The 21,152-nt window shown below is 42.9% G+C and overlaps 1 protein-coding gene across 3 annotated transcripts in view; it reads left to right on the forward strand.

The window, feature by feature from the left end:
• MORC2 (MORC family CW-type zinc finger 2) overlaps positions 1 to 21,152 on the forward strand; it is a 47,788-nt gene that overhangs the window by 6,037 nt on the left and 20,599 nt on the right. For 2 of the 3 annotated variants that reach the window (XM_010598740.3, XM_010598739.3), the window contains exons 2-6: positions 1,758 to 1,811; positions 4,133 to 4,167; positions 10,294 to 10,362; positions 10,889 to 10,979; positions 18,942 to 19,050. In XM_010598740.3, the coding sequence (XP_010597042.1) occupies positions 10,323 to 10,362; positions 10,889 to 10,979; positions 18,942 to 19,050 (240 nt within the window). In that variant the 5' untranslated portion in view covers positions 1,758 to 1,811; positions 4,133 to 4,167; positions 10,294 to 10,322. Of the gene's footprint in view, positions 1 to 1,757; positions 1,812 to 4,132; positions 4,168 to 7,853; positions 8,323 to 10,293; positions 10,363 to 10,888; positions 10,980 to 18,941; positions 19,051 to 21,152 lie in introns of all 3 variants that reach the window. The other variant, XM_064272470.1, reaches the window with a different exon arrangement.

Here is a 21,152-nt window from a genome sequence, read left to right on the forward strand (position 1 = left end):
GATTTCTTGGCTTAAGTTAAAGTATGGATTCATCTTGAAATTAAAAGTATTGCGAAGGGAATGGTTATTTTATATTTTTATATAACAACGCTCGAAATTAAAAAAAATTATAAGACTAATTCACTTGAAGTTTCTAAGTCACTGGTAGGTAAGTCAGACCAGAGAACCACTGGTTGAGAACTTGAGAGCAAGGGTTAGATTTACTTTTATCTAATATTACTTTTGGCAAGTCACTTTAATTTTCCATTGTCTGTAGTAATCTACAGAATACGTTTTTCTTTGATTGATAATTGGAAGAATTTAAGGTGATGATTCTAGAAACTGAAATATTTTTAACAACTAAAGATACGGTGGTTTTATGCAGGTTTCTTTTTAGAAATTGGATTCTTCCATGTAAAGTAAGAATTGGATTTTAGCCAGAAGAATTTGAACTCTATTTTCTAGTTGAATTGGGGATATAATTTCTACTTTTTGGATTAGCAACAGATGCATTCACTGATCTCACGGGGAAACGTTCTTCCTAAAATTTCAAGAACCAGTTATATTGTTCAACTAAAAATTTACATTTGTAAGAGTTGGAAGTTACTTGAGGAAAAACCAGTGTTCTTGGACACTTCAGTTTTGGGTATTTTATAGATAAATGGTTCACAGTTTGTTTTTAACAACATGGTGAGTGATCATAGATGCTAATAAGGCTACTGCTTATTTAATATTGCTCTGTTTTTATTCTAAATTTTTTAAGTTGTTTATCAATTGGCTAAAGCTTTGTACCCAGAAAATGAGTATTTTTGAAAAATTGATGACTGTAACATGTGGGTTAATGATTTTACGCTTTTGCTCATCAGAAGACAAGTTGGTTTTATTGGTGGTTCTATATGGACACATCCTACTTTTATATCTAGTGAGGGCTAGTATGGGAAATAGTACAAATTAAAGAGAGTGTAAATGGAGGAAGAATTGTAAGGACACATCTTACGCATAAATACCTGTATTGAGTGCTGAATAGCATGGTATGTTTACCCAACTCAAACTTTGAGCAGTCTCCCAGAGGAGCAGATGACCAACAACTGCCCTGCTTACAGGGACTAGCTTTAATAGTGACCCTAGAAGACCATACCAAGCTCTTCTCCTCCTGTAAGGAATTGCTCAGGAGGGGCTGGGATTCCTCTTCGATGTGGAGAAAGCTCTGTTTTTAGCCGTAATCCTTTTGTACAAACTACTGGCAAGGAGAAAATCAAAAATTGGATCGTTCTGTCCTTTCCCCTTTTCTTTGAAATATATATATTTTTTGCTGATAAATTGCACAGAGGCATATTTCACCAGTAGATCACACATAGAAATTGTTAGAGCAAAATGCTAAGTTGTCCATTGACTGTGCTTAGAGATATGCAGAAACTGACAACCTTGATGGTTAAGGCAATGAAAAATAAAGTGCAGTTTTCTGGGCAGAATAGGAAGTGTAGTGAAAAATACTGCTTTTAGCAGTTCATACACAGGAATCTTTTAATGTTTTAGGGTGGGCTTCTCAACCCAAAATAGGAAGAAACAGCGTTTCTTGAGTAGATAGCAGAACTTGATAGATTAATACTTGGCGGGATTTGTGAGTTCTAGAAAAGCTTGAATTGTGAAGATATTTAAATTGTAGTCGTGTAAATCAATAATGCAGATGGTAATTTTAGGTTTTTTCCTGCTTTTATAATCTTGACTTTTTCTTAGAAGTCGTAATTCTTTGGGTGACTCAGTATTTATCATTTCAGAACTACTCATGAATTCTTGTTTGGTGCTCTTGCTGAACTGGTTGATAATGCAAGGTATGTATGTATTCCTTAGACATAACATAGTCTGTGCTTGTAGTGGTGGAAACTTTTTGGGTTGTTGTGACCTTAGTTCTCCGAAGACTTTTTGGGAGAAGGCATTTCTGTAGCAGCTACAACTCTTAAGAGACCTCTTAACCAAAAAGCATTTTTAATAGCCTGTTAGTTGATACTTCCACTTTGACACTTGATTAACCTAAGTTCATTCATTGCTGTTTGTGTCCTGGCCTAAAAATAGTGAATTTATGACCTCCAGAGCTACTTTCCCTAGTGTATCAGAGCAAGGTAACTGTAGTGAAATGTAGGGAATTAAGATAGAAATTTAGGAATCAAATTAATGGGACAGACCAGCTCTGATTTAGTAATTTGTGCTTTCTTGAGGGTACACCATCTAATATCTTTCAGATTATGTTAGAGCTCCAACTCCTCCCAAAATGTGTATTTTATCGTCAGATGATTTCAGTTGACCAAAGTACCTTCCATTGTTACAGCTGAACTTGGGAAGGAATCACTCTTCAGCACTTTCTTATACTGAGTTCTTGCTAGAAGCATATAAACGTTATCGTACAAGATTGAATAGAAGTTTGGGTTGGTTCAGAGACAGATAGCAAAATCTGGATCAGGAGTCTGTTTATGTTGTGAAAATATTGTCTCAATCTTATTCTCAGTTTTGGTTCTGAATGCAGTCAAAATTCAAACACGCCGTTCATTGGCCAGGTGTCGCTGACTGACTAATGAAGAAGAGGGTAAAGGTTGACTGTAGAAGTACTTTTAAACAGATTCCCAGTTAATGAGCTTGCTGATGATTTCCTGTCTCCATCTGTGTTTACGTCGCTTCTACTGTTGCTTTTACTGTTATCTTTAACTGGACCTTTCATGGAAGTGTGCCAGTTAACAAGTTAACCAGAAAACTCCCATTTGGTTTCAATCCTGGTTGACTCATAATTTTACTTTTAATTTAAAAATGTTGTAGCTTAACGGAACAGCATTGAAACTTGCCACTTGTCAGGTTAGCAAGACCATGATGTTCTGTGGTAGGCTGCTGCTTTGTGTATCATGATGAACTGGAAGATTCCTGGGAATCTCACCCCCACTTTTTGCCAAGCTTAACCTCTCCAAGTCACAGATGGCAATCTCTCGTATCTGAAAATGTTTTTATATCTTTGGGGATAGGTACATGTAGAGCTGTGTGAATTTAGAGTGGACTTTTTGGCATTTAATGAAACGCTCTTGTGCCTCATGTTTCTTGCCTGCAGTTGGCACATTTGAATTATATTACTTCCAGGCCTTTATGGATGACTTTGTTGATAACTGAACTTCTATGATTTCAGCTGATAACTGGAGTTCAGATGGGGTGTCCTGACTTGGTTTCAGGGTTAGGGAGGATAAGATTATGGGCTCATGGATCAGTCTGCTGACACAGTGTATATACCATGAGACTGCTTTTTTCGCATGCTTTGGGGCAGATTATTGATTTTCTTTGTTCTTAATATCTTGTTGAGAAAGAAAAGTGGACAAATTACTGGAAAATCATTTTATGATAGAAACGAAGTGAGAGAAACACATTTTTGAGTAATTTCTTAGTGTGTGTCATGGTTATCTAGTGCTGGTATAACAGGTATCACAAGTGGATGGTTTTAACAAACAAGTTTATTCTCACAGTCTAGCAGGCCAGAAGTCCGAATTCAGGGTGCCAGCTCCAGAGGAAGTCTTTCTTTCTCTGTTGGCTTTGGGGGAAGGTCTTTGTCATCAGTCTTCCCTTGGTTTAGGACTTTGTCTGCACAGGGACCCCGGGTTCAAAGGATGTACTCTGCTCCTGGCATTACTTTCTTGGTGATATGAAGTACCCATGTCTCTCGCTTCTCTGTTTTGTACCTCAAAAGATATTGGCTCAAGACACAACGTAATCTTGTAGATCGAGTCCTGCCTCATTAACATAATAGAGGCAGGATTTATAACACATAGGAAAATCACATCAGATGATAAAATGGTGGACAGTCACACAGTACTGGAAATCATGGCTTTGCCAAGTTGATACATATTTTTGGAGGACACAGTCCATAACAGTGTGCAAAGGGAGGTGTTCTTACTCATGCTCCGAATGTCTTCACCCTGAGATCAGGCCCTTTGTGTCACGCGATTGTCTTAAATAAATCGAAGCTCCAGAAATGTTGCACAGATACATAAGGAAGATTGTGTTGCCAAGTGTACATAGAATTTCCGTATGGCTTCCTGAAAACAGACTAAGTACTGTACATTTTGATGGTATTTCATATTAATTCTCATTTGGATTTTTTTTTTTTTTTCAATTTTTGCAGAGATGCTGATGCCACCAGAATAGATATTTATGCAGGTAAGTCAGACTTGAGTCCTTTCTTCTAAGGCCCAGTTCTTTTGATGCATTATTACTGTGTCTGAGAAGAAATGTGTGGGAAATAACTGGTTTCTGGAGCCTGGGAAGAGGCACCATTACTCCAGGTCATAGGTAGAAACAGAGAAGCCCTGGTGAGACATTTAGAATACAGCTATAGAGAAACAGTATGAAGTATCCAAATCTATGTAAATTGCCACCAGTAGATTTGTGAGAGTGATGGAGTAGAGTAGTGAGGAGTGAAACGTCAAGCACCAGTCATTTTCCTGGTAAAAGCAGGTAACCGGGTTTGTGGTACCCGCAGCTAAGGCGAGATCTTGTTGGAGGCCAGTTTCTCCTTCAGCAGCCTTGGTGAGGACCAGTCTTAACTTGGAGAGCTGTTGGAGGCAGTTGCAGTAAACAGGTGGGCGGCTTGTTTGGCACTGAGGTTTGCAGAGACAACGTTCTTAGGCAGAGGTAGTTCCATGTCAGGTAAGGGAGAAGGGCTGCTCTGCTTGGAATTTAAAGACATCGACAGCCTCTACTGCTTTGCTTATTTAATCGACTCTTATTTTGCAGTAAGATCCTCTTTTTCCTAGAGTGGGTGAGGAATTCTTAGTCATTATCGTTGGCTCCCCCGTTTTTTTTTTTTTTTTTAAATAGTGTGCGTTCTGCCTGTTGAATATTTGTACCAGCACCTTTTTTAGTCGTTCAACTGCTAAAAATGTGGAAGCGGATCAGAAGAAGACAGCTTTTAAATTCAGTTTGGCCAGGATGATCTGTTTTGTGACAGACATTTCTGAAGCCTTCTGAAAGGCTTGAGGTAATGTCCTGAACAACGTTGACTAGCTTCTTAGAAGACTGAGTGTTTATGTGGGAGTATACAGTTATCAGTCAGAGAATCCCTCTTCTTCATGGACCCATTTGGTAAATGTGAACAAGCACACAATTAAGGAGTAATTCTCAGATGTTCTAATGTCATGTAATTACAAAGGCTCCCCAGATGTGATGAATTCCCCCTTGCCTGATACACTTCTGGAGCAAAGAAAATATTCAAAACAGCTAAAAGTGAACCAAATTGCTTAAATTCTGAAAGGCTTCTGTTTGAAAGCCTCTGCCAAAGTGCTGTAAATAAGCCTTTATTTTAAGAGGAAAGAAACTGAAAAAAGGAACACAGCAGAACAACGTAATAAGATGGTCACTAAAACTTCGGGCCAGTTGGAGGCACCTTTCCCAAGCCACAGTGTCCATCTTACATCTTAGTGTACTTCAGTGACTGGTGAGAACAGGTACCTCTGAAAGAAATCGTGGTCGTCTTCAGAAGATGGCTGACCGGAAAATGGGCCTCTGCTGTATGTGACGTCAAAGGGACAAAACATAATACTTGAGTCTACTTGGAAGAAGTTTTTATTAAAAGATCATTTCTGGCTCCCCTCCCCACCCCCCACCTTTGGTGGGGGAATTTCAGAGTGGAGATTTAGTCTTTGATACTCAGAAAGCAGCAAAATATTTGGATTTTAACTTACAAGAAAAAGACGCAGTGTGCATTTATTTATTCTGCGCTCAGTATTGTGCCCTCATGCTTTGGGAGAAATCTTAGAGGAGTCAGACGGGGCCTTCACTTAGAGAACTTAGTCTCTAATTGGAGAGACAATTAGCATTCTAGACATGATTGGAGAGGAATAACTAGATCTTGAGGGAATGGTCATGACAGTTAAGGATTAAATGGTGTGGTAGAAGCACTAAGCACCACAGCATTTTGGAAAAAAGACTTGATTTATATCTAGAGCTTGGAGCTTGGGAGTCTCAGCTGAGGTTTCTTTGACTTTATAGTTTCCTAGCTCTGTGCCTTACTGACATTCTACAGAGTTACAAATGCACTCTTTTTATAAGTAGAATAATGGAATTAGTAATATCTGAATACCACAAAGTTCTTGTTATTAATCCATGGGGAAAATATTTTTCTATCTCCCATTCTGAAAGAAGATTGTTACTTATCTTGGAAATCTCCCCAAACATCAGATGTAGTTTTAAAGTCACTACAAAGTCACATTTTCAAAGACTATCTTTGACCCTAAGAAGAGTGAGAAAGGATCCGGCCCCTCAATTTTTTTCCCCCATATGAGTCAGAGTAGAATTATGCTCCATAGGGTTTTCAGTGATAGAGTTTTCAGAAGCAGATCACCAGGTCTTTCTTCTGTGGCATTAGTGGGTGGACTCATTATGAGGTGAGGTGTTTGTTTACCTAAAGCATTGTTATTAGGTGGGACCTTTCTATTGACTGTAGACTATTGACTTTCTCAACTTCCTGGGATAGGTAGTTCCACCCCCTGGAAGAAAGATCCCTTGTTTGAAACTAAAGCAGTGGTTAGTAAATGGAAAATTTGTCCTAGGAAATACAGCTGAAATTAATACTGCTAAAACGTTTGCAGAGTGTGATGGAAAACTCGGATGCCATTTTATTATAGCCTCTGCTAAGGGTACTTCTTTTGTCACCTCTGACTTTTGACTGATAGCTCCATTTTACATCTCTTTTCCTGAGGACCCCAGTGGTACAGTGGTTAAGCTTTCCACTGTTAACTGAAAGGTCAATGATTTGAACCCACTAGCTGCTCCCCAAGAGAAAGATGTGGCAGCCTGCTTCAGTAAAGATTTACAGCCTCTGAAACCCTCTGGGGCAATTCTGCTCTGTCCTGTAGGGTCCCTATGAATCGACTTGATGGCAGTGGGTTGATTGGGTATCTTTTCCTACTTCTTTGTTTTTTCTGTCTTCTCCCTAGTGGGAGTTGGATAGAAGAAAGTCACACCAAAGTGGAGAAGTCAGATCTGGCTAAATTGGGGAAAGCTTAGATGTGCAGTCTTCCAGACTGGTTTTAACAGTCTTACATATCTGGTAAACCACCCACAACCCCCAGCCAACCACCACCACCGCCAAAAAACAAACAAACAAACTCATTGCTGTCAAGTTGATTCCGACTCGTAGCAACTCTATAGGACAGGGTGGAACTGCCTTATAGGGTTTCCGAGACCTTTTGCTTAGCAGCCAAGGGCTTCGCCACGGTGCCACCAGGGCTCCTCTGCATAGCTGATACCAGGATCTAAAGCACAGCCACAAGGAAGGCTGTTTGGCTTTGCCCTCCTTTTCTTGCTTTCAAGATGTGTGGTGGTGGGAGGGAGCATGGGACCCCCAGCTACTAGGCTATCCTCAGTCTAGAGTTCCCCATCCTTCATCAGAATCCTCTCCTTGGAGGCTTCAGATATCACTCAGGCAGCTGATAAATATCAAGTGTTAGGAATGAATCTCTTAACTGGTGGAATGTCTGAGAAGATAGGTTGGAGGACGGAAGTCTGCTCCTACTTGTTGCCTGCTCCAGCTCACTGCTTCTCACTGGGTGGTCTGTAAATCATTACCGTCACCCAGGAGTTTGTCAGAAGTGCATATTCTCAGGTTCCACTCAAACAAACAAACCCATTGCTGTTGAGTTGATTTCTGACTCATAGTGACTCTATAGAACAGAGTAGAACTGCTGTGCAGTCTGACTCTGAGTGTGGAGCCCAGGTATCTGTATTTTAGTAAGGTCTTCAGGTGATTCTTACGCACACTGCCTTTTTTACTCTAGCTGATGTTTTTCTTATCCTCCTTCAACTTAAACCCTCCTGTCCTTTACTTTTTACCTGGTCTGCTGCAGAGAGTAGACTATGGATCCATTAGACTGAGCTCCATGAGGACAGCATCACATCTGCGTTGTCCACTGTGTCCATCGCAGAGCCTGGCACACAGGAGGAGCTCAGTAAGCATTCATCAACTAAATGAGTGATTGTGATAAGCACTGTAGCCAGATGAAGACACTTGACCATCTGTTTATATAAAGTTGAAGAAGTTACTACTCTGCCGGCCCATCTATTTTGGTCCTGAGGTGGGGTTACATGTGACCATGGACCTGGACATCCTTTTACAAGATGTCAGTTGCTATGTGGCTACAAAGATTCCTTCTCCGTCAGATGAAGAACTATCTTTGCATGGGTCTCTTACTCATAACCCACATGAAAAAGCTTTGAAAAAAGTCTTTGAGCTGGAAAGAGATCTCAGACCCACCGTAAAGTGGTAACCATGTGCTAAAACATCCTGCAAGTTCTCCCTAAGAATCAACTTCCTAGGTAAGTTCAAGGAATGCCAGCAGTCCTTGGTGATTTTTCAAATGCTCTTGGCTCAGGTCAATTTCTAGATCCTAAAGCGGAGCTATCATGCACGTTTTATGACTGTAGCATACAGAGCAAGTGGATCTCAGCTAGGTTTAAAGAATACTTATGTCATGCTCTGTATGTGACCCAATTTGAACCTCCATATTGACACTTTGCTTCCTCCAGAAGGAAACTTTGATGCCTTTTGTACTTGCTCCTGCTTCCATTTCTCATTTAAATTCTCCAGATTCTGATAAGAGGCACTGCCATAAGGAGATTTTTTTTCTTATTTGCCAGTAGCGATTTCAGGAAGATCCTTGCCCTTGAACTTTCAAGAACCACTTATTAATGTTTCAGCAAAGTTCAGCCTCTGAACATTGAGTGATATTTGAAACTTTGTAGTTCTCCTGGAACAGCATTTTAAATTACGTTAACTACTCCATTTAACGGAAGGCAGTCACAACTCCCTTGAATCTTTACCGTGAGGGGAGGACAAAGAGCTTAGTTGTACAAAGTTGGTGAACTGCAGTTTGGGAGATTTCAAAAACATCCTCAATTAGGGAACAGGCTCCAAAGCAGCCATGAGCTTGTTCCTGCAGTACCTTACACAGACCATCTTCATTTTAGTAAAAGTGCTAGTTTTATCTCTGTGCAAAGCGGTGAACTGTGAACAGCGTGTATAGTGGTGATGCTGCTGTTAGTGGTTCCTTGCTCAGCTTGTGTGGGACTGCAGTGGTGGGTCCACTTGCTTCCATCTCTTCTCCTTCATGTCTGTACTGATTCCAAGGGTAGTGCAATTCTCCTTTGTCCACCTAAAACAAAACAAAAAAATAAACCCATTGCCGTCGAGTTGATTCCAACTCATACTGACCGTGTAGGACAGAGTAGAACTGTCCCATAGGGTGTCCAAGGAGCAGCTGGTGGATTCAAACTGCCCACCTTTTGGTTAGCAGCCAAGCTCTTAACCACTGTGCTACCAGGGCTCCTAGTCCTCATCCTTGGGCCAAAGGCACCTTGAAGACCATGTAGCACGTAGTACCCTGCACTATTTGGGAATCTCCTCTAGTGCTGTGACATGCTTGGACTCAGATTACTTTGACTGACTGCTTGGTGCTATAGAAGACAGCTGCTGAAAGATGTTCTGCTGACTGGAATGACAGCACAGTCTATTGTGGTCCCTTCCTGTAGGCCAGGAATTCCTGTCACGGCCACTCCATATCTTACTGCCAGAGGACTCATGCCTCTTTCCAGTCAGGCACATCCAGCTGGGAACCAGGCAGCTGTCACTGCACCCTGCGCCATCGTCTTACTCCTGGGTTGGGGAGCCATTTCAAGGACCCATAGCAAGCAGGGGATACAATGATGAATACAAGTAGCCCAGAAAACAGTAGTTAGCCTGGGGATAGTCACATGTGGACATAGACATCCATCCTTTAGATAGCAGCTGCCAACCACTGTGCTTATTGGCTTGATCACTTTGCTCTGAAGGCTACCCCAAACTGACTCAAAGAGGAGGTCCATCTTAAGGTTGAGCAATGTTGGTAAAGTATAGTATAGTAGTTTGAGTATTTGAGTAGGTTGGGGGTCCATGGCTGAGAGCAGAGGCGGTAGTAACCCAGGTGGCTAGAGGCAGAAAGATGATTGGGATATGTGTGAAAAATGTCCATATGCAGTGGTTTACAGTGTGCACAATTGCTGGACCACATATTCTTTGACCTTCTTTTAGAGTCTCTTAAGGTTTGTCATGAACTGGAGAACATTTGATGGGGAACTTGACCCTCAAGGGCCCTGAAGTTTAATTTACAACAGCCACGGCTATTAAAAGCAGAAGCGAGGTTTCACATGGCCTTTTTGGACCAAGTTTCACACTAACCCACCTTTCTGATTATACTGTATTGTCACCCTCAGATTGGTACTATCCAATAATGGCAGATGCTTCTTTTACAGAAAGGAGAGAGGACCTTCGAGGAGGATTCATGCTTTGCTTCTTGGATGATGGAGCAGGAATGGATCCAAGTAAGTGATGTGATGGTTATGCTTTTTGGGGGAGGATGTAACCATTTTAACAAAATACGTATTGCCATCCTGTGGTGTAAACATCTTTCCTCACCGTTGTGATTAGGAGATCCACTTGGAGAGAGAGAAGCCTGTTGCTAACATTTCAGACTTAATTCCACTAGTGTATTTGCCAGGTCTTGTCCTAGCATGGGGGATAGGATCTGAATGACACTCTGAAGTCTGTCAGATTACCTGTCTCTTGATATTGTCTTTACCAGCTTGTACAACATCCTGGAGCTGGAACTGTGGAGGCATCCCCCAGCCTTATTACCAGAGCCTGGTAACAGAATCACAGGTCACAGTGTTAGAGATACTGCCAGGCCAGGCAAAGGTTGCTTCCATTTGCCTCGTGGTTGTGAATTTCCTTGGAGAGAGGTTTTCTATAGAGACACAATCCTGCTTGGATTTATAGCAAGACGATAAATCTAAAGAGCCTAGGAAAGAAATGCAAACCTTTTGCTTTCTCTTGTGTCTGCCACTTCAGATGACGCCGCCAGTGTGATCCAGTTTGGGAAATCGGCTAAGCGAACACCCGAGTCCACCCAGATTGGGCAGTACGGGAATGGGTTAAAATCGTACGTATAATAGAAGCCTGTCATCAGACTCAAAACAGAAATAAAGCAATTTCTCCTCCTCTCTGATGAAAAGTGCACTCCTCCTTGTCTCCCTCCCTCCTAACTGTGGTACAGGAGGAAAGCCAAAAAGGAGTCACTGTTTGGGACTAGTGTACCGTTGTCTAGCAGAGTTTGCTGTATGTATTAAAAAGTACGAGCGTCCAAAACCAGTTGGGGAGGGAGGGGCTGTAGGTTTCTCTTGGCATTGACCCGTAAAACTGTACTCTTCCTCCTGTTGAAAATTCTTATTTTTACCTAGTGGTGGAGGATACGAGCGGCTCCTTGTGGGCTTGGAATGTATCTGGGATGGTGCAGGGGCACGCATCATTCTACGAAGCAGTCTCCCTGAGTATCTATCTCATGTCCTGCTTTCAGCCAGGTGCTGGGGATCCCATGGAGACTGAGGGAGACGTGAGCCCCCCTTCTTGGAGAACACAGTCTCCATGTAGATGTTGTGCACAGCCATGTAGCAGGGACCTACCTAATATCTTCAGATCCCTTGGGCCTTTTTTCTCATCCCTTGGTTCCCACTTGTTCAGTGTTTGGAATGTGTTGTTGTGGTTTTGAGCAAAGCCCCAAGAGGAAGGTTTCTATTTCTGAAATGTCACTTCCAGCTGTACATACCTTTGGATGGAGTAAAATGTAGTGGACTTGGAGTTTTATGCAAATGGAATTATGAGTCACGTTTCCAGTCTTGCTGTGGAAACGTGTTTGAGAGGTGGTCTGGTTTGGTCAGTTAGCAGCATCACCTGGGCCACACATGAAAAGTGCTTGATGAGGCTTGGCTGTGAAAAAGAAAAGGGAGTGCTTCAAAGACGTCAGGACCTGTTGCGTGGACTTGGTGATTTTTCTCTCAGGGCAAGAACCAAAGGGAAATACTGAACACTCTGTGCTTAAATGACCTTATCCATGTCAAGCTTTCAGCACACACACAGGCGTGTGCTGAAAGCTTGACATGGATAAGGTCATTTAATCCTTACTCTAGCCCTATGGAAGGAGTCTTAGTGGTGCAGTGGTTAAGCACTTGGCTGCTAACCAGAGGATCGTGGTTCGAACCCACCCAGCTGGTCCCTGAGAGAAAGACCTGGCATTCTGCTCCTATAAAGATTACAGCCTAGAAAACCCTATTGGGCAGTTCTGCTCTGTCACATGGGATCGCTGTGTGTCAAAAATTGACTTGAGGGCACCTAACGACGACAGCCGTAGCCCTTTGGGGGACATTGGTGGTTCAGTGGTAGAATTCTTGCTTTCTGTGCATGAGACCGGAAACCCTGGTGGTGTAGTGGTTAAGTGTTAATGGCTGCTAACCAGGAGGTCGGCAGTTCATATCCACCAGGTGCTCCTTAGAAACTCTATGGGGCAGTTCTACTCTGTCTTATAGGGCCGCTATGAGTCGGAATCGACTCGACGGCAGTAGGTTTGGTTTTTTTGGGGGCTTATGCATGAGACCTGGGTTCAGTTCCTGCTGATGTATCTCACATGCAGCCACTAAACATTTATCAGGGGAGGCTTGTGGGTTGCTGTGATGCTGAATAGATTTCAGTGGAGCTTTTAGACTAAGATGGACTAGGAAGAATGGCCTGGTAATCTACTTTGGAAAATCAGCCAGTGAAAACCCTGTGGATCACAATGGCCAGTCCACAACTGTTTGTTTAGTTCTGTTGTGCATGGGGTCACTGTGAGTCAGGCACCAGCAATAACAAATAGATCTCTGAGGTGTAAGTACTATTATTCTTGTTTTCAAACAAAGAAACACATTTATAGGAGTGAAATTTATGTGTAAAAATGCACAAATGTAGAACCTGAGACATAAACCAGTTCTTCTGACTTCAGAGCCTGAGGTGCTGTCCGTTTCACTTGAACCAGACAAACTACGGTTCAAATTCCACCTCAGCCACTTAATTACACCTCCTCCTCTCTGAGTCTTAGCTTTTTCCTTTGTAAGTTTGGAATTATAATACATACCAAACAGCTTAAGGATGAAGCCCCTAGCACAGTTTCTGGCTTCTAATTTGATTTCTCGTTTCATCTTCCCATAGCTGATTTCTGGCCTGATTCTGTGTGTCTGGAGTACCCATATCCATTGCTGTCAAGTTGATTCCAACTCATAGTGACCGTATATAACGGAGTAGAACTGCCTCATAGAGTTTCCAAGGAGCTCCTGGTGGATTGGAACTGCTGACCTTTTGGTTAGCAGCCATAGCTCTTAACTAGTGCACCACCAGGGTTTCCTTGGGTCTAGCGTAGGGCCGAGGAATTTGTATTCTTCCCAGCGTCTCTGGGTGATCTAAGTCCGAATTAAATGAGGTCTGGTTAGAGTCACTGTGATGTAAGAAACACTACTTTCTACCTGGATTGTAGGCTGCCTGGTTTTCTCAGTTCTGTGGCCTCAGGCAAGCTATTTAACCTCTCTGAGTGTCTGTTTCCTCATAGTGGCCTCAAGGAGCAAGTGGTGGATTTGAACTGCTGACCTTTTGGTTAGCAGTCAAACACTTAACCACTGCACTACCAGGGCCTTTATCTGAAAAAAAGGGGGTTCTAAACCCTGGTGGTATCGTAGTTAGAGCTATGGCTGCTAAACAAAAGATTGGCAGTTTGAATCCACCAGGCACTCCTTGGAAACCCTTTGCGGCAGCCCTACTCTGTCCCATAGGGTCACTATGAGTCGGAGTTGACTCGACCGTAATGGGTTTGGTTTTGTTTTTGGTTTTTAGTCTGACATTTTCCCTTACAGAGTAAGTTTCAGGAGCAAGTGAAAAGTGACTTCGAAAGTCTTGGAGTACTAGAAAGGAAAGTGTACTGGAGTTGGGAATGTTAGCATATTTTAGACCAACTTTTGTAAAGGGCCCATTGAGAGATGGAGCCATCTAGTGTTCAGAGGAGACAGTATATTCATCTTGAAACCAATGGAGGAAGTGTTTCGTGATAAGAATAGGGTTGAAAAGCAGGGAAGCCAGCAGAAAGGTGGTGGGGCTTTTTTGGGTTGTTGCTCTTCTTGCCCTGAGGTTGGGATTAAAGAGGAAAGAAAGAAGCATAAAGAGAGAGGTTTTTTTTTTTTGCCAAATTAGGGCAAAAACAAGCTTTGCTAGAAGGAGAAACAGAACTTGGCAGCCCCCTGGGTATTTCTGGATAGTGTCCTGGGAGTTTTCCTGAGCATTTGTGGAAATGGGGCATGACGTTCATTTGTGTGCTTGACATGCCGGTCGGGCTTTTATTAGTACATGGAAAAGAATAATACAGCTTCCCCTCCTCCATCATCTCCCTGGGGCATTATGAGGACTAATGAGATAATAAGCCATAAAGCCCCAGAAGCTGCTTGGAAGAAAGGAGCTCAGCAGCTTCCTCATTGAGTGGGCAGGCCTCCCAGTAGGGCTTCACACGTCTGCCCTGCTCTGTGTTGCCTGGGAGAAGCCTGTCCTTGCCTGTTCCTTGGATGGTTCACTGGTTTACCTGGCCAAACAGAAGGAGGAAGCGATTGATTCCATTTAGGGTTTTGCCTTGTGGAAGGCAGCCTCAAAGCACAGTTCCCAGAAACTGGTTGTATCCAAATGCCTGTGTCATAATGAGCTTGAGGTGGCAAAAACCATTCTGAGACTGAAGATGGCCGTAGTTATTAGATGTGAGCCAGTTTATGTGTGTTATGTGCTGTTGAGTCGATTCCAACTCATAGCGACTCTACAGGACAGAGTAGAACTGCAACACAGGGTTTCCAAGGCTGTAATCTTTACAGAAGCAGACTGTCACATCTTCCTCCTGTGAACTGGCTGGAGGGCTTGAACTGCCGACCTTTTGGTTAGCGGCTGAGTGCTGAGGTGAGTGTGGAGTGCTTGCCCAAGGCCACTGCACCACCAGGGCTCCTGAGCTAATTATGTTGTTAGGTGCCCTGGAGTCGGTTCTCATTCATAGTGACCCCATGTACAACAGAATGAAACACTGTGCCATCCTCACAATCATTACGCTTGAGCCCATTGTTGCAGCCAGTGTCAGTCCATCTCATTGAGAGTCTTTGTTTTTTTTCACTGACCCTCCACTTTACCAGGCATGATGTGAGACAAAGTTTTGCCATCCTTAGCTTCTAAGGAGCATTCTGGCTGTACTTCTTCTAAGGCAGATTTGTTCATTTTTTTGGCAGTCCATGGTATACTCTTCACCAACACAGTAATTCAAAGGCATCAATTCTTTGGTCTTCTTTATTCATTGCCCAGCTTTCTCACACATATGAGGCGATTGAAAACACTATGTCTTGGATCAGGCGCACCTTAGTCCTTAAAGTGACGTCTTTTTAACACTTTGTAAAAGAGATCTCTTGCAGCAGATTGTCCTAATGCAATACATTTGGTTTCTTGACTGCTGCTTCCATGGGTGTTGATTTGGGATCCAAGCAAAATAAAATCCTTGAAAACTTGAATCTTTTGTCCATTTATCATGATGTTGCTTGTTGATCCTGATGTGAGGTTTTTTTTTTTTTATATACTTCAGATGAAAGTTTACAGAACAAACTAGCTTTTTGTTAAACAGTACATATATTGTTTTATGACATTGGTTAACAACCCCGTGACATGTCAGCACTCTCCCTTCTTGACCTTGGGTTCCCTATTGCCAGCTTTCCTGTCCCCTCCTGCCTTCTGTCCTTGCCTTTGGGCTGGTGTGCCCCTTTAGTCTCATTTTGTTTTATGGCCCTAATCTTTGGATGAAGGGTGAACCTCTGGAGTGACTTCATTACTGAGCTAAAAGGGTGTCTGGGGCCATACTCTTGGGGTTTTTCCAGTCTGCCAGGCCAGTAAGTCTGGTTTGTGGATTAGAATTTTGTTCTGCATTTTTCTCCAGCTCCGTCCAGGACCGTGGATTGTGATCCCTGTCGGAGCAGTCAATGGTGATAGCTGGGCACTATCTAGTTGTACTGGACTCAGTTTGGTGGAGGCTGTGATAGTTGTGGTCCATTAGTCCTTTGGACTAATCTTTCCCTTGTATCTTCAGTTTTCTTCATTCTCCCTTCTGTCAAAGGGGTGAGACCAGTGCCTCATCTTAGATGGCTTCTCACAGGCTTGTAAGACCCCAGACGCTGTTCCAGTTGTAAGGATTTTTGTTTTATGTTGAGGTGTGATTTATACTGAAGGCTGTAGTCTTTGATTTTCATCAGTAAGTGCTTCAAGTCCCCATCACTTTTCAGCAAGCAAATTGTGTCATCTGCATATCGTGCAGGTTGTTAATGAGTCCTCCTCAAATCCTGATGCCATGTTCTTCTTCATATAGTCCAGCTTCTCGTGATTATTTGGTGAGCATACAGATGCGTCAGATGAGGACGGAGGGAATAGGCTTTGGAACGCAGCCAAAGATCCTGGGACCTTAAACCAAAAACCCAGGGCCATCGAGTAGATTTCGACTCATAGCAACTCTATACGACAGAGTAGAACTGCCCCATAGAGTTTCCAAGGAGAGCCTGGTGGATTCAAACTGCTGACCTTTTGGTTGGCAGCCATAGCACTTAACCACTATGCCACCAGGGTTTCCCCTGGGACCTTAGGAAGGCCTTTAGGAGAGTCCTCCAAAGGCATTTTTCAGTCATATCCAGAGGGTGGTTTTTTTTTTTTTTAAATTGTGCTTTAAGTGCGAGTTTACAGTTCAAGTCAGTTTCTCATGCAAAATGTTTACACACATTATCATGTGACCCTAGTTGCTCTCCCTACAATGACAGCACACTCCACCTTTCCAACCTGCATTTCCTGTGTTCATTCAACCACCGCCTCTCTCCTCTGCCTTCTCATCTTGCCTCCAGACAGGAACTGCCCGTATAGCCTCCTGTGTCTACTTAAGCTAAGAAGCATACTCCTTACCACTATCATTTTATGTTTTATAGTCCAGTCTAATCTTTGTTTGAAGAGTTGTCTTTGGTTTTAGTTTTGAGCTAACAGGGAGCCTGGGGACCATGACCTCTGGGGTCCCTCCAGTCTCAGACCATTAAGTCTGGTCTTTTTATTAGAATTTGAGGTCTGCCTCCCACTTTTTTCCTGCTCCATCAGGGGTTTTCTGTTGTGTTCCCTGTCAGGGTGGTCATTGGTGGTAACCGGGTGCCATCTAGTTCTTCTGGTCTCAGGGTGATGGAGTCTCTGGCTTATGTGGCTCTTTCTGTCTCTTGGGCTCATATTTTCCTTATGTCTTTGAAGTTCTTCATTTTTCTTTGCTCCAGGTGGGTTGAGACCAATTGATGCATCTTAGATGGAGGCTTGCTAGCATTTAAGATCCCAGACGCCACTCACCAAATTGGGATGTAGAGCATTTTCTTAATACACTTTGTTATGCCAATTGACCTAGACGTCCCCTGAAACCATGGTCCCCAGACCCCCGCCCCTGCTACTCTGTCCCTTGAAGTGTTTGGTTGTGTTCAGGAAACTTGTTAGCTTTTGGTTTAGTCCTGTTGTGCTGACTTCCCCTGTATTGTGTGTTGTTCCTCCCTTACCTAAAATAATTCTTGTCTACTGTCTTGTTAGTGAATACCCCTCTCGCTCCCTCCCCACCCTCGTAACCCTCAAAGAATGTTTTCTTCTGTGTTTAAACCTTTTCTGGAGTTCTTATAATAGAGGTCTCATATAGTATTTATCCTTTTGCAACTGACTAATTTCACTCAGCATAATGCCTTCCAGATTCCTCTGTGTTGTGAGATGTTTTGAGGACTCATCGTTGTTCTTTATCGTTGCGTAGTATTCCATTGTGTGAATATAGTGTAATTTATCCATTCATCTGTTGATGGGCACCTTGGTTATTTCCGTCTTTTTGTTATTGTAAACAGTGTTGCAGTGAATATGGGTATGCATATATCTATTTGTGTGAGGGATTTTATTTTCCTAGGATAGATTCCAGGGAGTGGGACTGCCGGATCATATGGTAGTTCTATTTCTGTTTTTTAAAGGAAGCACTAAATCAATTTCAAAGTGGTTGTACCATTTTACATTCCCACCAGGAGTGTTCCAGTCTCTCCACAACCTCACCAACATTTATTATTTTGTGTTTTTTGGATTAATACCACCTGTATTTGGGTGAGATGGTATCTCATTGTAGTTTTGATTTGCATTCCTGTAATGACTAATGATCCTGAGCATTTTCTCATGTATCTGTTAGCAGCCTGACTGTCTTATTTAATAAAGTGTCTGTTCATATTCTTTGCCCATTTTTTGACTGGGTTATTTGTCTTTTTGTTGTTTAGGTTTTGCAGTATCTTGTAGGTTTTAGAGATTAGACACTGATCGGTTATATTGTAGCCAAAAATTTCCCAGACTGTAGGTTGTCCTTTTACTCTTTTGGTGAAGTCTTTGGATGAGCATAAGTGTTTGAATTTCAGGAGCTCCCAGTTATCCAGTTTCTCTTCTGGTGTTTGCGCATTGTTAGTAATGTTTTGTATACTGTTTATGCCATGTATTAGGGTTCCTAGCGTTGTCCCTATTTTTCTTCCATGATTTTTATCATTTTAGATTTTATATTTAGGTCTTTGATCCATTTTGAGCTAGTTTTTGTGCATGAGGTATGGATCTTGTTTCTTTTTTTCTGCAGATGGTTATCCAGTTAGGCCAGCACCATTTGTTAAAGAGACTGTCCTTTCTCCATTTAACAGACTCTGGGTCTTTGTCAAATATCAGCTGCTTGTATATGGATGAATTTATGTCTGGATTCTCAATTCTGTTCCATTGGTCTGTGTATCTGTTGTACCAGCACCAGGCTGTTTTGACTACTGTGGCAGTATTATAGGTTCTGAAATCAGGTAGTGTGAGGCCTCCCACTTTGTTCTTCTTTTTCAGTAATCTTTATTTATCCAAGGCCTCTTCCCTTTCCATATGAGGTTGGTGATTTGTTTTAGAGGGTAGTTTTTATTCCTTTCCAGATGAGCATTTGAATCCCTGGGTGAATAATCTGTTTCTGCTTCCCTTTCAGGGGCTCAATGCGCATCGGGAAGGATTTTATCCTTTTCACTAAGAAGGAAGACACCATGACCTGCCTCTTCCTGTCTCGCACCTTTCATGAGGAGGAAGGCATTGATGAAGTAGGTCCCACCCTCATGGTCTGAGTCATCCGTCACTCCACATTTCCTGGGCCTGCCCAGGCTGTGTTCTCAGGTCATTTGCAAAGCTGAGCTCTTTGCGGTTGTGAGGTTGGAGCCCATGCTCCTATATGTAAGTAGCTGGTTGAGTGAATTGGTTGAGGGGTTAAGGTAGGTATCACAATGTCAAAATAAATGAAACCTCAAAGCACTTCAGACCAAAGCTAACCTGTTTCTGGGAATGAAACTATCAGATGGCAAGAACCAAGAGTTGGATTAGGAGATCTCCCCTAGATCTGCAGCTTGAATTCAGGCTGAGGGGTGCCACCATGGGGAGTTGTTTTATCAGGGAGAATATTTTGGGCTTCCCTGACTATGGGTAAAGGCCACAACTGGCAATAATAATAAGAATAGCAGTGTCTTTCCCATATGATGATGATTCTGTGGGACGTCCTATGAGTACTTTTTTCTTTTGAGGAAATCCGTTACTCTAACAGAAGCCACAAAAAAGACACCTACAGGGCACAGGCAGGTAGTGAACCAGGTGACTTGTATAAAAAAATACCAGTATAAGCTGGTTGTTTAATGGCAACTGACAGCCTCATGTTGGGAGTGGCTTCTACTCAGACTCGGCTGATAATTATTGCTGTCTTGGAAGCAAGGCCTAATGAATTCAGAATATTCTGACTTTTAAAAGATTTGGGTAGTGAATACACTGTGAGTTAAACACATGCTCAGCTGATTCTTTTTGTGGCCAGTTGGCTCAGATATCTGCCCAGCTGGTTCTGGTAAGGTCTGTGCCTGCCTTGGTGTGGAAATCAAGGGAAGCCTGTGGCCTGCCTAGCCTCAGACTGGACTCGTACTCCCTCACGCCTGAAAAATGGAGGCCAGAACTAGAGAGAAGAAGCTGAGAGTGGTGTTGCAAAAAGCATGTCAGAGGGCCCTGAGGGTGGAGTGAGGGGGGTCGGGGAGGACATAGCACCTGGGTGACCAGAAGACAGGTGGTGGTGGATCTGGAGAGCAGAGAGGGCCCTGTTAGGTCAGACCTTAGGGCTAGGCTAAGGGTCTGGGACTTTATCAAAGGAGCAGTGGGAAGCAGCCATTAAAAGGAATTTAAGCAACATATGGCAGTTCCAGATTTGTTTTTAGAAAGATCAGTGTGGTTATTATGTGATGATTGGATTAGAAAGATTGGAGGTGGAGAGTTGGAGTGGACCAGTTGAGAGTCCCTGGCTGTGTGTAGGTGTAGGCTAGCCTGTATTCATAGCAGGGAGGTGGAGAGAAATAGAGCCAAACATCTCTTCAGGATGTGGAACCCACAGATTTGGTGAAGAATAAAGGGAAGGAGGGGCCGTTATGACTCAAAGGTTCTACAGTGGCAGCTAGGGGACTGGTGGGCTATTTGGATCTGGGGAAGAAAGAAAGGGAAGGCATGTGTGGAGGGGAAGAGTGTGAGTTTTGTTCTGGACATGTCAAGTTATGTCTGGGCTTTAGGAGTCATGATAGTGAATAAGCTCAACCTCAGAGTGTAGAGAAAGACACGGACCTGGGACCTCAGGTGTGTCAACATTTAAAGGTTGGGGAGAGGAGAAAGTGGCCAAGATATAGAGGGGTGGCTGGAAAAGTAGGAGGAGAATCAGGAGAGTGTGGTGACATCGAAGCTAAGGGAGAAGTGTTTTGACCGGAGAATAGGTGCCAGTGTGAGTGAATGAACCTACTTTAAAGTGATGGCCTTGTGACCTGGGACTGCTGTGGAAAAGGGGAGGTGTATAGTGAGGTACACAAAAGGGAACTCAATTCCCCTGGTGAAAAAGCTAGGTTGAAATTTTTTTCCTTACTTGGTGCTAGAATCACTATCTTGGATTGTACTCTGGTGCGAACTCAGCCAAGATTTCAAAATAAGATCATTTTCGGCTGGAGAGGAATGTGTCCAAGCCAGCCCTGGGGCTGAATACTATCAACGCAAAGCTTCTTAGAAACCAACCTAGTGTCTCAGAACCCCTAACAGTTTCGCACCCTGACTCACGTCAAGATACAGGGTCCCTAAAAGTGGGCCATCTGGTTTGGATCTCTGAGGTGCCTCCAGCCTGCAGAGGGAATCCCTC

Source organism: Loxodonta africana, chromosome 19, assembly GCF_030014295.1.
Source record: "Loxodonta africana isolate mLoxAfr1 chromosome 19, mLoxAfr1.hap2, whole genome shotgun sequence".
Taxonomy (NCBI): Eukaryota; Metazoa; Chordata; class Mammalia; order Proboscidea; family Elephantidae; genus Loxodonta; species Loxodonta africana.